At 51.7% G+C, this 17,369-nt stretch overlaps 1 protein-coding gene across 1 annotated transcript in view; it reads left to right on the forward strand.

Moving 5' to 3' along the window:
* HACD2 (3-hydroxyacyl-CoA dehydratase 2) overlaps positions 1 to 5,396 on the forward strand; it is a 111,348-nt gene extending 105,952 nt beyond the window's left edge. Inside the window, exon 7 of the mRNA XM_077884316.1 lies at positions 2,324 to 5,396. Within this exon, the coding sequence (XP_077740442.1) occupies positions 2,324 to 2,406 (83 nt within the window). The 3' untranslated portion in view covers positions 2,407 to 5,396. The remainder of the gene's footprint in view (positions 1 to 2,323) is intronic.
* Positions 5,397 to 17,369: the final 11,973 nt, after the last annotated feature.

Below are 17,369 nucleotides of genomic sequence, written 5' to 3' on the forward strand. Positions count from 1 at the left end.
AAGCTTCAACCACCCCTGCAACCAGTGGAAAAGTCCTTAGTGTACTTTGCCACAAAGTTTTCCTTTACTAAAGTTTATCTATAGAAATATGACTGGCCCCACATTTTTAAATGATTGCAATTAGCATTCCTTATGGTTTAATTATATCTTTACTTCCAGTTTTTAGATTATAGAGCTTGTCAAATTTTCTGGCTTTCATACCAGAATAGTTCTCTCCCTGTTGAATTATATGCACAAGCTGGGTCTTTTCTCTGAATAACTTCCTGCCTGCAAATAGCGGGTAGAGTGGATGGCAGCCCTGTTCAGCATCGGAGCCTCCTCTGCAGTTTATCAGATCTATGTGCACACACCCACTGATGTCTTGGAGTACTTTGGGAGAATTTGAAATTTGGCCAACTTGGAACCCATTTAAAAAGGAAGAAACTGTCGGGGCGCCTGGGTGGCTCAGTCAGTTAGGCGTCCAACCTTTGATTTCGGCTCCGGTCTTGATCCTCAGGGTTGTGAGTCTGAGCTACACATTGAGCTCCACACTGCGTGTGGGGCCTACTTTAAAAAAAGAAGAAGAAGAAACTGTCAGGGAAGTAGTAGAAATTACCTCCTCAGAAATACAGGTTACTGCCTACAAAATACAGATTGGAGCTGTTGAGAAGGGAAGGGAGGAAAGGAAGGATATTGTACATTTAAGGCCATCTGGCTGGAGTCTGTTCCATATTGTTGAACCCCCAGTTCGCAATAACCTTGTGAAGGCCAGGTAGCTTCAGCTGGCATTTCCCAGCAGGAATCCTGGGGACATTCAGATGGGGCAGTTAATAGTTTGGGGAACTGTCACACATTGCAGATTTGGGCATTTTCGCCTCACATGCTAAATGCCCGTAACCTCGCTCCTCCAAATATAGTCCCCATCCCCAACTGCCAAATACTCCTGGGGAGGTGATAACCACCCCATTTATTTGAGAACCAGTACTCTTTAAAGTAATCTGTGAAATGACCAAGAACAGGGGACTCAGTCGGTTAGGCATCCAACTCTCGGTTTCCACTCAGGTCATGATCTCAGGGTTGTGAGATGGAGTGGCTCTTGGGCTCCATGTTGGTGTAGGGCCTACTTCAGATTCTCTCTCCCTCTCCCTTCCTGCCCCACTCCCCCAGCTTTCCTGTGCCTGAGCTTGCTCTCTCTCTCTCTCTCTCTCTCTCTCTCAAATAAATAGGGGCACCTGGCGTGGTTCAGTTGGTTATGCATCTGCCTTCAGCTCAGGTCATGATCTCAGGGTCCATGTGGGATTGAGCCCCCACATGGGGCTACTGGCTCAGTGGGGAGCCTGTTTTTCCTTCTCCCTATGCCACTCCCCCCTGCTTTTGCTCTCTCTCTCTCTCTCTCTCTCGCTCGCTCGCTCGCTTGCTCTTGCTCAAATAAATGGGTGGCTCAGTTGGTTAAGCATCCACCTTCAGCTCAGGTCATGATCTCAGGATCTTGGGATTGAGCCCCGCATCAGCAGAGAGCCTGCTTCTTCCTCTGCCTGCCACTCCACCTGATGGTGTGCTCGCTCTCGCTCTCTCCCTCCCTCTCTCCCTCCTTCTCTCCCTCTCTCCCTCTCCCTCTCTCTCTCTCCCCTTCTCCCTCCCTCCCTCTTTCCCTCCCCCTCTAATAAATAAAAACCTATAAAATAAAATCTTTAAGAAAAAAAAATGACCAAGAGCAGAATCTCTAGTGCCTAAGATATTAGCTTACTTTTCCTAAGGACTTTCTACATCCACGTTTGGCTTCTTCATGTTCACATGAAATGTCGTGGCCTTCTTCCCCTTCATCAGTCTTCCCACTCAGGGAACAACGTTTCTCAGGAAGTACTTTTGGTAGATTCCCTTGGGTGACAGAAGGGACTAGACTGAGTGTCAGGAGCCCAGAGCCTGGTCAAGAATTGTCAAGAATTTGCTGTGAACCCCCCAGCAAGTCACCTACCCTCTCTGGGGCTTGCATTCCTCCTCTGTAGACAGGTCCATCACTAGAAGTCACCTCCTTGTAGAATCAGAGAATAAATGTGAAGACACTAAGAGAGAGGGTAGAGAGTTATTTGGCAGCTCTGTGGCCTCTTGATGGGTAATCATAGTGATGGTACCGCCTGTCCCTCCCGTCTGTACCACCCTTCTCCTTCGGCTAAAACAGGAAAAGGTAAGTCTCTGCATTGCTCCTCCCGTTCCCCAAGCCCACCATGTTCCCTGCCTTGGATACTGGATGAGAAAGCAGAGTCAAAGAGGACCTCAAGTCCATGTGCTTTAAATACAACATGCAGTTGTAAGTGGTCTTAACCAATTCTTTCTTTTCTTACAGTTTTTCCCCAGTTATACTTCCACATGATACACCAGAGAAGAAAGGTCCTTTCTCACACTGAAGAACACAAGAAATTTGAATAGCTCCTGCTTTCTGCGCACCCCCAAAACACAAACTTTTCAGTGACAAAAAAATGCTGCAGACTTTTTGAGTTCCCAGTACGTTTCATAGAAAATAAGTAAGAACTATTTTTAAAATATTAAAAAAATAATAAAACAAAAACCAAAATCCAGTGTCATACAGGCCTGGGATTTTATTAAACAACAACAGCCGCCACCACCACACAGTAACAACAACAACAACAGAAACTGTTACATAAAACATCCTGGCCGGTCCATTTCAGCATGCTCTTTCAACCCGAAGTTCCCAATATTTATGATGGCACTGGAAAGGGATTTGGCATTTTCCATCCTCCTGTTTCCTTCATGTATCTGCTAAATAAAGATCTGTAACACTAAGTAGTCGAGAGTTACAGTCTGAGTAGTGAAGTCGTGCCCGCTGAAGGCCCAGCGTGCAGGAGGGTTGTGTTTCAGACTGCGGTGTGTTCAGCATTCTCTCTTCCAAATGCTTGACTGCATGCTGGAAAGTCTGCATTTCTGACGTGGCAAACCTTGTTCTCTGGAATGTTACGAGGTTATGGCTGGGACCTACCCCCTCCTATCTAGTGAATGAGTTGTGTAAGGTGCATGTCTGCGAAGCCTAGGGTAGTGCCCATAATCTGAAAACAGCTAGAACCCTGTGGTTTGTTTTCAGTTGAGTCATGTCCACTTGCCACTAAGAAACGTGCTTGAACTTAAGTGTGTCTACATCGTCGAGAACCTATCCTATCGAGGGCTCAGCCTCAGTCACGTTCTAACACGGTGACAGTTCTCACAAAGGGAAAGCTCAGTCACAAGCAAATGACACGTGCCTTTCCCCGTATCATCCTCAAAACACTTCCGAGTAATGTACCGACCAGTAGCTGTTCTCACTCATGGACCCAAAGCCAGGCTAGTCACATCAGGGACAGAGAATCTGTCATTGGAAGCACATGGAAGGTGTCGCTTTAGAAATGTAATCCCGAAGAACGTTCAGGAATAGGTTCCTACACCCTTTTATTTTTCAATTTCATTCAACTCTCCTGTTGGGATACTTTTCCGATTTATGGTCCTGTGTAGTTCCTACCAAGCTGTAAACCCAGAGGCAGCAGAGTGTCCCGGTTGGGCAGACATGAGCTAAATGCAGTGTCATCTCCATGTGTTCGAGCAGCCAAGAAATACTTTGGTCACGTAGGCATGTCTAATTACCACCGTGTCTTCATACCATTTAATTGCTCAACTGTGCATTTAAGACTCTTCAGGAAAGGGTTAATGAAAATGTAAAGCCCAAGTTCAGATTTGCATTAGATTTTAAACATAGGATGGTCTTTGTGGATTCTTTTTTGTCTTTTTTTTTTTTTTCTAATGGTTGATACTTGAAATTTTAAAAGCCTATCTTACTAGCATACTACATAGTTAGAACAGTGTCATGATGGAAAACTAATTTTTTAAATGTTATTTTCATAGATGCCTGATAATTAAGATGAAAATGAGAAGAAAGTATGGAGCCTCAAATTTAATGCAGGCAGATGTATAATAAAATTATTTTTGAATTGAGCATTAAAATTCTGCTTCAAGTCAGCAGTCTTAACTTGGGCATGTTGAGATTAGAATCTGTTCTTGTACTTCATAAACTAAATATAGAGGAAAGATTATTTTTCATGTGTTTTTCTCTTTCTTTTTCCAAAATGTATTTCTACTGTAAAATAGAAACAATTTGAGTTATATTAGTCTTATTGCTTCGTTTGGGTAAGATTTTTTTTTTCAGTCATTTCTGGAACAGTCATAGAAGATGGGATGAAAAATGTAGGTTTTCCAGGATCAGTGGATTGGGGGTTTTATCCAGGCCTCTCTGTTAGACTCTGTCACTAGTTACGAAGAACAGTCTGTCGCCAACAGTGGTGTTGCATCAGATTGAACCTTGGCAGCAAGAAGACAGCGAGCAACTCCCTCCTGAGAAAGGGTCTCCACCCCAGTGTGTATTTTGATCCATCAACATTTAAAAGGCTGGTGGCGGATAAGTAAGGTATGCCCGGGCCATGTCCTTCATTCCCCCCTCTCAGTAACTGGTTTCTTTAACTCTAACCTGAATTAATTCCTCCTTTGATGGGCTAGTGGTCTTTTCTGAATTGAGAACACCCAACCCCACCAACGGTCACATCTTGCAAAGTGCGAGGTGGCGTTCGGTGGCTATTTTGTTAGGCTGACTGTTTCCATTTCAGGACGTAGTCAAAGGTATCATCTGCCCCGCCACCCACCTGGTTGGGTGTTTCAGACTCCCCACCCCCCGCCCCCCGGGGACCATTTTCCAGGAGAGAATTCTTTGAGGTGCGCAGTAGTGCTCTGTAGACACAAGCTGCTAATCGGCATCTCGCTGGGTTCCGTTTGCTCAGGTTGTGATCACTCATTTAACACATACTGACCATCATCAAAGGCACCGTGGAGAGTTAGTCATGGGATAAAGCACTGTCCTTCCAGACAGAATGTGTTCCTCGGGAGCAAACTTCCCACAGAAAGGGGCTTAGAAGATGTGTAGAGATAAAGAGGCACATGCAGATTGTGCCCTCCTCTCTACTGGTTTGTTTGGGTTATTCATTTATAACAGAAGATCGGCAATGATGTGCTACGACCTGCAAGTTATTTTCAGTTCTGAGTTTCTAGATAAAACATCAAAACCAGTACCTATTACTCCTTTGAAATTTGGGTAAAAAAAAAATCATACAGCCACATATAATAGTCATTTTTGTATTTTTTCTATGTTGTGAAAACCAAAATTGTAATTTTATAAGTCTTTGATTCACTAAAATTATATAATTTAAATGTATTTTTTGTATATTTAGACATAAGGAGTTCCAAGACTATGGCTAACTTTCTATGCATGCATTTGGAAGCGTTTTTACCTGATAATGTCAATGTGGTAATAAGTTGTACCCATAAACTACTGACCTGTGTTGCATTTCAAAATAAACTGGTGTGTGCTCTGCCTGGATTTCAAATACTGACCAGTGAGTCTAGTGATTTTTCGCAGTTAAGTTGGCCTGAACGTGGTGTTTGTAAGACGATGGAAGGGTTTCGGTTTTGTCACGGACTCCAGTCCTTTCTTTGATAGGTTTAAACTCTGTTTCTGCTGTCCGCAGTGCACTTGCAAGAGAAGGAGACGATTATAATACTAAGAGGCTTCCAACAAGTCCTTCTTCCTGCCAGTCAGTCGTCAAGCTTACCCAAAGCCCTCTCAGCCTGGCCACAGAGGGACAAGAGGGATTAGTCACGTAAGTGATGAGGAAACCTAAGAAAGCCGGAAAACAATTGAGGATCCTTGCCTTACAATGCTGGGTGGTTTGTTGTGGTTTCGGTTTTTGGCAGTGTGTTTTTCTGATAGAAGTTAAGATGGGAAATAAGGTTGCCTGGCAATGCTCATCTTATAGCAAAGCAAGGTGTGGTCAAGTGCCTCCTGAAAATGCCTTCTGCACTCTCACGTTCACAGTAGGCAGTGGGGGGCCTACACCCCGCCGGGCCACCTCCGTCCTGCTGGCTCTAAACCCCAGACCTCACCTCAGTGCAGCCCTCACCTGTGGGCTGGGCATCGTCTAGGGAGTCATCTCCGAGTGATCTGTTTCTCATGTGCCTGCAGCAGTAGCATGCCCACGGCCGGGCCTACCAGGTCCTTCTCCGAGCTGGCCATCACTGTGGTCCAAGAGCGTGGCCCTTGTTGCAGAGGGAACATTTTCTTTCTCACGGCTGTCCGAGCATGGCCTAGACCTTCCTTCCCAGCACGGTGGTTGTAGGACCAGTCCTCTCGTATGCAGTCTAGTGTGTCTCAGAGATAGGCATTTCATTTATGAAAAGAATTATTTCAACTAAAGCTGAGGAACAGATGGTTAAGTTAATAGTAGAGGCTACCCAGAAAATGCAACCTTGACAATCCTAGGGTGGTAATGGGAAACCAGGGCTTTCTAATCTGTCATTGTCATATTTTGTGGCAGTTATGTGTACTGTGTTAACATAATAAGCTCTGGCCTGAGGAATTACCATTGGTATAATTAAGAGACCTCCTGTTACACACACTGTTCCAAAAATACCGCTGTGTGTTGTTCTGTTCCCTTTAACAAGAATGAAGACTAGCTTTGCAATTCCTCATATTATTTAAAAAAAAAAAAAAAACAGCCTTACAAATGGACTGGCTCATTGTCATACAGTTTAGTAGTGAAGAAACTGTTCTAAGCAACTCTTACCAAAAATAGCCCTACCTATTAACATTCCCCTGCCTGCGACTGAGAACCAGAATTACGAGAGCTGTATGGGTCTTTGACCAACACTTCCTCTCAAATGTGAGAGACGATTCAATCTTTTCTGCTTTCGAACTTAGAAAGCTTCTCCTTAGCGTTACTGGGGCAGATCACATTACCAAAAATAATCTCTTTTCCCCAGAAATGGCATTTCACCCCTAAAAAGTCTCCTTCGATGAGCAAAAATAAAGTATCAGAGAGGCTGTCTAGATAAGCACCGAGTACCGATTTCATAAAATCTTTATATTTGGGAGTTGTGTTTTCTGCTCACCAGTTCCAGAGCAAGACTTCTTAGCACAGCCGCGCTTTCACATCAGTCTTTGACCTTCGTGGATGCAGCCAGATGCGTCTCCAGATACCGCACCTGGTTCAAGGCCAAACTCCCTTTCTGCATAGTTGGCGCTGGGCTGCCCCGCTGGGGGGCAGCACCTCACAAGCGATCGGGCCTTGGGAAGTGAGACATTTGGAACCCGGCTTCAGCGCCAGGACGGCAAAGGCACACTCATAAAAATTAGCCACGGGTCTCTATTGTCCATATAAAGCAAAGGCAGTCGGATTTTAAAGCATATTCTGGAGGGATCCAGGAAATTACACTTTTTTTTTTTTTTTGAACCAAGAAACCCGCTTGTTTGTGTGTTTCGAGGCTCCATCCATTTGTTCTCTTCCCGCTGCAGAACCTTCCCCGGCAGCGACCCTGCAGGGCTTTTGGAGCTGCTCGGGAAGCAGGTGTTAGCGCTCCTGCTTAATGGAGAGCCCGCTTGTTAATCTTTAAAAGGTTCGGGGAGGTCAGTTCCCACTCTTCTGTCTCCGGATATTTTTGGAGGGTGGCCTGGGCCATGAGAAAATGTCAGGCCACCTTATAAGGCTGCGTCTGGCCCCGAGAATGCTTGTCTGCAGCATGTCCAGTACACTCTGTGGGTGTGAGTTAACTTGACTCTCGGGCTGTGGGTTTTCTCACAGATGTAAAATGCTTCTATTCATGCCATGGATTATTCTCACTCTTTGACGGGCTTAAAGTCTTCAAGAGAGCTATTTAAATGACACCAATTTTGGACATGCCAGCTAGCTAACCGGGGGTCCGTGTAATCCCCAACAAGCGCACTGGTCGATTGTGCAGGGGTCCGCAGAAACAGTCTACTTCCTGCAAGGTGGTTTCTTTAGCGAATGTCAAAATTGCACAGAATATTAGCTCTGAGTGATGACGAGGAGGAGTGTGTTGGGGGGGCTGGAACTCCGTGGCTTACAAAGTTAAAACGAAATTAAAGTGTTTTTTTTTCTCCTGCGAAACTTTTCAGATCTTTTTGCATGTGAGTGCCGTTTGTGAATCTCCAAGAGAGGGGGTTGTAAATGCAAGATTTTCCGGCGCTATTTTCAGCGCTCGTCCTAGAAACATCTTCAGGGCTAAGGCTCCTTGAACACCTTGAAAAGTACTGATCTGGGGGCGGCTGGGTGGCTCGCTCAGGTGGGAGCTCTGAGCCCCCGGTCGGGCTGCCCGCTGAGTGGGGGGTCGCCCTCTCCTCCGCCCCTCCCTCTGCTCCTGCTTCATCTCTCTCGCTCTCAAATAAAATCTTAAAAAAAAAAAAAAAGAAAAAAGGGACACCTGGGTGGCTCAGTGGTTTAGCACCACCTTCAGCCCAGGGCGTGATCCTGGAGACCCGGGATTGAGTCCCACTTTGGGCTCCCTGCATGGAGCCTGCTTCTCCCTCTGCCTGTGTCTCTCACAAATAAATAAATAAAATATTAAAAAAAAAAAAAGCTAATCTGTTGGTGCAACTTTTCCCACCGGGGGAATGTTAACCCATCCAGCGGGGAGCAAAGAACAGGAAGAGATGGAGGCTGAGCCAGGGATCTGGGAAGATTTTCCTTGTTTTTGTTTTTAATGACCCGCCATCGTCAAGGGGACCGATGAAGCGCTCGAGAGCCCGGGCGTCAGCAGCCCTGCCCGGCGTCTGCGGTGGCTGCTTTCCCGGGTGTGCCGGTGGGCGCGAGCCCTGGTGTCCCAGCGGCCGCCTCCGCTGCACCCAGGCCAGGCCGCGGCGGGCGGGCGAGGGGCTCCTGGTGTCAGGAGACCGCACGTCACCCACCCTCCCCGACGTCGCCACGGGGTGGCTGCTGTGTCCTGGTGTGGCCTGGCACCTGGCAAGGCCCGAGAGCATCCTCCCGTGTCAGCTGCCCGCGCGGGCCTCCTGAGCCACAGAAGCCAATGCCCATTGCGCAGGGGAAGCCGGGCTGCACGGTAGCACAGCGGGACTAGCCCTCAGCAGCTCCTGCACACGCGCATGCACACGCGCACACACACAGCTGGGACTAGCCCTCAGCAGCCCCTACACACACGCGTACACACACACACGCACGCAGGCACGCACGCAGCACCAGGGCACCTCCAGGCCTGTGCCCTGCCCTTTTCTGCCCACACCCATCCCCTGGCTTGGCTGAAGCTTCTAGCTCTCTCACCCTGCTCCCCGAGCTCCCCCACCTATGGCCCCACAAGCTTCCCCAGCGGCCCCCTCGTGCCAGACTCCATCATTCTCACCTGAACCCTCGTGCCCTCCTGCCCTCCCACCGCACCCCCAAGCTGGGGTCAGTCCAGCTGCTACCCTTCCCTGTGCCTCTCACGCCTGGGACTACCTGCCTGGTACCCTGTCCAAGATTCCCTTCAAACTCTTGCTCCTTAAACCTCTGGCTCACTCGTAGCCCAGGAAAGCACCCCCAGTTTCACAGAGAAAATACCCATCAGACAGCAATTCCTTCCTGCAACTTTCTTCCCCAAATTTGTAACCTCGCCTGTGCAAGGGGACTTTTCTTGTCCTACCATTAGATTGGAAGGGGTGACCCTCTAACCAAAGCTACCCACTTCCCCTTGTGCTCTGGGTGTTTCCAAGTTCATCCCTGCCCGCCCCCCGCCCCAGGGCCCTGACTCCAGCCCTCTCTGTGCTTCCTCTTTGCTGGCAATTCCCCTCACCTGCCTCCCCACCTTGGCCTTGACCCCCATGCACTCCATTGCTAACCCCCCTCCTCCTGTTCCCTGGAAGGGTTGGCTACAAACACTTCTCTGCTTCTCACCTCTCACTCTCTGCCCATCTCACTACCGCCTGGTGCTTCCTACCAGGCCAATGGCCCAGCTCTGTTCATGGTCACTCGTGACCCTGTTATGAAACCCAATGCACACTTGTCAGTCATTGTCTTTTGGTTGAAGTTAGGGAGCCATCATGCTGGATATTAGAAACGATGGTATGGTTTTGGGAGTAGACCGGGGAGGGGCCCAGCAGTGCCTCATCCTGGGCCTGAACTCCTCTCTCCTCCACGCATCCCTAACAAAGGTGTAGGCGAAAGAAACACTGACAAGACAGCCAACAAGAAGTGTGCTGGTTAACTGTGGCGTGAGCTGGGAAGCTGGGCAAACCTCGCAGAACATTCCCGCTTCCTAAACTAGCAAGAGCTGGTAAGTAGCTGGGACTGAAGGAAATTGTGAGGCCTGCTCAGCTCACCTCCCACCACACTCATTTCATTTTTCTGCACAGACTTCGTCGGTCTCCTCACTGGGAGAGGGAGAGAAGCTGACCCAACCCCCCACCAGCTCCAGGGAAGAGACGGCAACGCTGAGCACGTGCCGTGACGCTTGGCAGCAGGCCGCCTGAGGCTGGGAAGTTGAGGAGCCAGAGGAGGGACCCACAGCCCCGCACACCCAGCCCTTATGGCCACTGACTCCATTCACTCTCACTAGCAAGTGTAGCTTCCTCACTTCCTCTTCCTTGGGCGGGGGAGCGGGGTATGGGGTGGAGGCAGGAGGAGAAGGAGGTTGGACCTAGGAAGCCACCATCATTTTGAGGCCATCTCTGCGCTTCTGGCTTCCCCCCCGCCTCCGTGACCAGCCTTGCTCTGTCTCCTCTGCTCCCCCCGGCTCAGAGGTTCTCGGACTCGAGTGCATCAAGAGCCACTTGGGGTGCTTGATGAGATCAGATTCCTGGGCTCCTTCCGACCTACCAGAGCTGATCCACCGGAGACAGAGGTTGGGAGGCCACCTTTCCACAAGTCCCAAAGGTGATTTGGGGCTGATTTTGCAGAGCATCGCCTGAGGGCTCCTGACCCTGAGGCCTCCACCCCAACTGCTCACGGCAGCCCAAGGCCCCTGGAGCGGGTCTGGCCACTGGACACGTTCTGTTTGGCTCACGTTGTTGTTGTGTTGTTGTTTTTAATTGCCAATGCTTTTATTTTTTTATTTTTTATTTTTTTTATTTTTTTGCCAATGCTTTTAAATTGATAGATGTCGTACAAGCCGTCTACGAGAATCAGAAGATGAGGCAGCAGGAGGCCACATTCCCATATGTTGGGCATCGGAGATAAACCGGGAGGGCTGTGGATGGGGCTCAGGCCCCAGGGCCACCTGCCAGAGGCTCCGGTGCTCCTGTCCCTGCCCAGCCGTGCCCCCCGCTCCCCACCATCTGAAGCAGGAGCTAGGAGGAGGAGCACGGCCGCATGGTTTCAAGCTCGCTCCTATTTCCGGGCCTCCTGGTCATCTCTACTCCAATATCCCATAAGCACCCTGAGCTCAGCCCGATCCAAACAAGATCATCCCGGGCTCCGCCTGCCACAGACCTCTTCTCCCACCCACCTCCTAGCAGGCCTCGCCCTGCCAAGTGGCACCCCCACCCTCCTGTCACTCAAGCTGGGAACCTGGGAGTCACCTTTCCTTTTCTGTTCCCTCAGTTAATTTGTAATCAGCTGCTAAATTCCGTGGATTCTATTTCCTGAGGATCAGTTGGATCTATCAACCTCCTTCCCCCGCTGCCTCCTCTCTCGTCTCCGCCCCCGCCCTCTCCTCTGGGCAGCAGCCTCCTACCTGGCCCTCCACTTCCACTCTTGCCCTCCCCCAAAGCCATTCTCCTCCACGAAGCAGCCAGAATGAAAATGTTACCATGTCGCTCCCTGTGCAGTCCTTCGGCAACCTTCTGCCGCTCCTGGTGTGAAGTCCAGACCCCAGAACCTGACCCGGACACCTTCTGGGACGTGGGTCTGCTTATGTGTCCAGCTTCCCCACACCCCTTGCTCCACGAAACACTACCAGGCCCTCGGGGCCCGTGGCTGGCACCTGGTGGACTTTGTAGACCGCATTCCCTCTGCCCGGGAGACCCACTCCCTCTCCACCTGGCCATTCCTACTGGTCCTCCAGGAAGCACCTGCCCCGGGGGCCTGGAACTGGCCCTGGTGCTCCTCCTGGCTGCTCCCACAATGCCACGGGCCAGAAGGAAAACTAATTCTAAATTAGAATGTCAGAGGCACCTGGGTGGCTTAGTCGATTGAGCTTCCAACTCTTGACTTCAGCTCAGGTCATCATCTCAGGGTCCTGAGATCGAGTCCAGTCAGGTTCCGTGCTCAACAGGGAGTCTGCTTCAGATTCCCTCTCTCTGCTCCTACCCCAACTTGTGCTCACACCATGTGCTCTCTCTCTCTTTTTTTTTTTCTCTCTCTCTCTTTTAAGATTTTATTTATTTATTCATGGGAGACACAGGCAGAGGGAGAAGCAGGCTCCATGCAGGGAGCGCAATGCAGGACTCGATGCTGGAACCCCAGGGTCACTCCCTGGGCTGAAGACAGATGCTCAACCACTGAGCTGCCCAGGCATCCCTCATGTGCTCTCTCTAAATCAATCAATCTTTTAAAAAATATATTAGAATTTCAGATAACAGTGAAACTCTTATTAGTGTAAGTATGTCTGAGGCAATTTTTTTTTAAAGCAATCTTTTTATTTGCCAAATCACTGTGATGGGGCCCAGATTTCCCCTTCCAGGTCCTTATTGCCACCTTCTCTCACCGTCTCTAGACTATAAGCTCCAGGAGGGCAGGGGCTCCTCCCAGCCCATGTGCCACGTAGTTTCAGCCTTAGCCTCCCCCTGGGACTTAGGACACTAGTGGGAAACTTATAAACAAACAATTTTTTTAAGTAAGCTCTGCACACAATGTGGGGCTTGAACTCATGACCCCAAGAGCAAAAGTTCCATGCTCCACCAACTGAGCCAACCAGGTACCCCTAAAAACAAGATACTAAATAGGATCATGAGGCTGGAAGTTTGGTTTTTCTTTTTTTTTGAGAGAGAGAGAGTGAACACACACGTACACGCACGAGTGGAGGGGGAAGGGCAGAGGGAGAGAGAGTCTTAAGCAGACTCCATGCTAAGCGTAAAGCCCAACAGAAAGCTCAATCTCAGGACCCTGACATCACAACCCTAGCATCACAACATGAACCTAAAGCAAGAGCCAGTGGCTTGGCTGGCTGCACCACCCAGGTGCCCCCAGACACTCGAAGTTCTTTAAAGAAAGTGGGAAAGGCCACGTGTAGGCAGACGCTGGACCCACCGCCCCGCACGCAGGCGTGGCCTCTCTGAGGAGCAGTAGAGGCAGGATTTGATCCTGATCCCACAGACCCCTGACGCCCACAGGGCCTTCCCTCCACCATGCTGCCTGCCTATTCCCTGGAACACAGGGACATGGCGGGGGGGGGGGGCGGGCAGGGGCTTCATATAGGATGAATGTCCTGTGGCAGACATAACCCAGGAAGCCTCTCAGAGAACACAGGTGCCAGCTTCTTGGAGACTCTTAGTTCTCCCTGTACCCCCGGGGCACCCTTGGTCCAGCTCTCCAAGAAGCCCAGTGGGCACAATGGAAGGTGGAGCCTGAGGAGGGTTCCCCTCCCCTGTTCAGACCACGGCACCCTGTAGAGTGCCTCCAGCCAGAGCGCTGCTGGTCTGGCCCAGAACTTTCTGGTACCCCCCGCCTCTTCTCATTCCCAAAGCTGCTGAGAGTCTAGGTACAAGGAATTCCCGCAGGCCCGGGGGTGGCGCATCAGCAGCGGCCCAGGACCAGAGCCTCTCCCCGGCCTGGGCCAGGCCCGGCCAGCAGTGCCTGCCGCACAGGTGGGTGCACCTGCCACGGGCACCTCTGACCTCAGCCCCTACTTCTTTGACTGTCCCTGCCTCTTCTCCCCAGGTCAGGAGAGCCCCCCGGGCCCCAGCTCTTGCTGAAAGCCCGGGCACTGATCGCGGCCTGCCGGCGGTGTGGGGCCGCTTCGCTCCACACGCACAGCAAGAAGTGGCAGCCCCACCCGCGCCATGGAAAACTGCCACTGAACACCAGCACCCCCCGTACCCCAAATCCCAAGCCCACATCGCACACAAGGGAACTAGGACTTCTCAGGTCTGAATGGGACCTCAGAGGGGCATTGTCACCTCCAGCCTCCACCTGTCTGGAGTGGGAAACTGATGCCAAGAAGACAAAGGGACACGGGTGGTCAGCGGCCGAGCCGGCCTACTTCTCGGTCCCCACCTTGCAGCCTTCGGGACAGCCCGCAGGGCCCTTCTGGGAGCGCAGAGGATGTCATGCTCCTGCAGGGACCTGAGCTTCCTGGCAAGGAAGGCAGAGCTTCAGCTTCCAACAAACGCTGTGATTTTGGGTGTAGACTTTCAAGGAGATCAGAGAATACAGGGAGCCCGACCCTCCTGGGCCCTGGGGAGGGTGTCCTGGACCCTGCCCATCCCTGGAAGCTTGGAGGACACAACCAGGGGTCCCTGAGCCAGGCAGCCCTGTGAAGGGGGGAGGGAAGCCTGCGGCGGGGTTCCAGTGGCCACCTCTGTCCACAGAAGCCCTGAGGTTGGACAGCTTAACCTATGAGAGTTCCCCAGAGTCCCTGCACGTAGCTACCAGGACTGGAAGTCAGCGGCTCCTTCCAGAAGTCCCAGCTCCCAGCATCGGCCCCTCTCCCCGCCTTGGAGGAGCACAGCCTGGGGTGTGGAATCCAAGGGCTCCCCCAGCCTCCCGCCAGGAATCTCAACTCGGAGCCAGGCGGCTGTTGGCTTGCGTGGTATATTTAGAAAAGTCAGGCTCCAGTTGCTCCCTGTTCCCTTACAAAGTGTGAACTGCACCCATCACATGGAAATGTGATTCACTTCTCAACAACCAAGCTGAGCTGCTTCCCACCGCCTCCCAGCAACCCTCCCGCTCTGCCCGGCTCAGCCTCCTGGGCCCGGTTCCTCCTACCCGAGGCCCGGCAGCCCCGTGACCTGGAGCCACAGGTGGGAGGCACCTCTGTGCTCAGAGGCAGGTGGTCTCTTGCATCTTGCACAGCGTTGGTCTGAGTCTGTTTACTAACTTCCTGGAAATCTGGACGCCCTCTTCCTCCTGGCCTCGCAGCCCTCACTTCTCAATCCCACCCCCACTCCACGCTGCTCCTCCTGCGGCCTTGGGCCCCCCCCCCGGGGTGGTGGGGGGGTGGGGGGGAGCTGAGAGTTCCTCGTGGAAACAAGCTCCATCGGGCAGAGCTTGCACCCAGGCAGCCTGCAAGCCGAACGTGGCTTTTTTTTACTTTATTTCTTCTTTTTCTAAGATGATATTCTAAATTGTTTTCGGTTACCGACATTTTTAAATTAAGAGAAAAAAATTAATTTCCTGCTTCTCTTGAAAAAAGAGACCTGGAGCTCTGGGCCCCCGGGCCCCCGTCCTGCAGGGCACATGGTGAGAGAAGGGGCCGCGCTTGCCTCTCTTCCTCCTAACGTCCAGCTCCGAGCCTTCCAGCTGCAGCCCAGTCAGGGGGACCGAGGAGGCCGGGGGGATGGTCACCACGTCACCTGCTTCTGGGAGGTACCAGCATGGGCAAAGAGCACTGGGCCTTGTAAAGGACTGCGTCACGCACGGAGTCCCACTGGGTCACTGCGTACGCCCCCGGCCCCACTCACTGGCTCCTCAGAACAGGGAAGCGTTCCAGAGAGCTCTGGGGCCTCTCAGGCACCCTCTGGCCCCAATGTGACTCCCTTAGGCAGAGGGGAGGAATCTAAGGTCGGAGGGGTGCTCGTCGATCCCAAGTCCGCAGTGCGGGAGTAGAAGGGGACAGTAGGGAACCAAAGGGATGGGCAAGAAAGGCTGTTCTGAGGCTTTGAGGTAACAGAGAGAGGCCCGGGGCAGAAGCGACTTGGCCTGTGCTCAGCACCCCTCAGCCTCCCCAGGAAGCCCTGTGCCTCCAGGCACCATGACCCCGGGGGGGTGGTTGACAGCCCAGGTGGCAGGAGAGCTGGGATATGGAAACCCACAGGCCTGTCCTCCAGTGCAGGGCGACTCACCGTGTGCGGGCCCCTCCGCAAGGCTGACCCGTAGCTAATAATGTGCAGCCCTGGGGTCCCCGGGTGGCTCAGCCATTTGGCACCTGCCTTGGGCCCAGGGGATGATCCCAGAGTCCCGGGATCGAGTCCCACATCGGGCTCCCCGCATGGAGCCTGCTTCTCCCTCTGCCTGTGTCTCTGCCTCTTTCTCTCTGTGTCTCTCGTGAAAAAAAAAAAAAATCTTTAATAACGTGCAGCACTTACTAGGTGCCAAGCACTATTCCTACTTTTTCACACATACTAACCCACGTATTTCTCCCAACAACTCTATTAAGTCAATATTGTTAGAATCTCGTTATACAGATGACGAAACTGAGGCACAGAGAGGTCAAGTAACTGGCCCGGGGTCTCCTGGCAGGTGACTGATTGAGGCTGGATATAAACCCAGAGGCCGTTCCAGAACCCGCCCTCTCTGACTACACTAACTATATCGCTTCCGCTTTAGCTCCAAGGACACAGGGTGCCCGTGCCGAGCCCCCGGCCCGCTGCCATCCGAAATCCCATCCAGCAGCATCCCCAGCCTTCTGAGCTGCTCCGGGGCAGCACCCTGGGAGGGCACAGGCCAAGCTATACCAACAATAGGCCAGTGCCCTGAAGGACCCTCCTTGGCTTTATTTTATTTTATTTTATTTTATTTTATTTTATTTTATTTTATTTTATTTTATTTTATTTTAATATTTTTTTCCTCTTTGGTTTTCAAGTCAATCTCTGCACCACAGGGAAAGTAAAGGGCCCAACAAGGATGTCTCTTTCCTCTGTTGTCCCGGCGAAACAAAACGACCCATTCAGGCGCCTGCAGGGTGACACTGTCCCCACGCCTCTCTTCCCTGTGTACCGCATCCTGCTCAGCCCTAGCCAGAGGATTTCACTCAGATGCCTGAGACGGCTCCTTCTGCCCCTGCAGCCTGGGTCCTCCTTTCTGGAAGCTGCCAGGCTCCTTAACACCCCCCACACACACGCCCCGGGGGACCACTGACGTCGGTCCCACGCTCACATAAAGAACATCCACAGACTCTGGCCCAATGGGGCCACACCGTCATCTTGCGTAGACCCTAGAGGAAGTGTGGGAGTCACCAGAGGTGTGCCAGGCAGCGGCCAGTGGTTGCGGAATATAAACAAAGCCAGGAGGAGGTCTGCGTGGAGTCTGACAGTCCTCCCAGGCCCCGCAGAGCCCCTGAGCTGGCCTTCCGCACCAAGGAATAATCCCCCTCCCCCCGGGAGCTTGGAGGGGCTGCCTGGGACACCCCGGGCTTGCCTGAGCTGGGCTTGCCTGAGCTGGGGCTGCTCCTGTTTCACCTCCTGAGTCCTCACCCTCGGGGCCCAGAGAAAAGCCTCCCCAAACCTTGCCCTTCCCCATCCTGCAGGGTCCCCAGGCCTTGTTTACGGCTCATGTCTCCCTTGAGAGCGCCTGAGTCCCTTCCCTGCTCCAGCAAGAACTTTTTTTTTTTTTTTTTTTTAAGATTTTTATTTATTTATGAGACACAGGCAGAGGGAGAAGCAGGCTCCATGCGGGGAGCCCAACACAGGACTCGATCCC

Source organism: Canis aureus, chromosome 35 (genome assembly GCF_053574225.1).
Source record: "Canis aureus isolate CA01 chromosome 35, VMU_Caureus_v.1.0, whole genome shotgun sequence".
Lineage (NCBI taxonomy): Eukaryota > Metazoa > Chordata > Mammalia > Carnivora > Canidae > Canis > Canis aureus.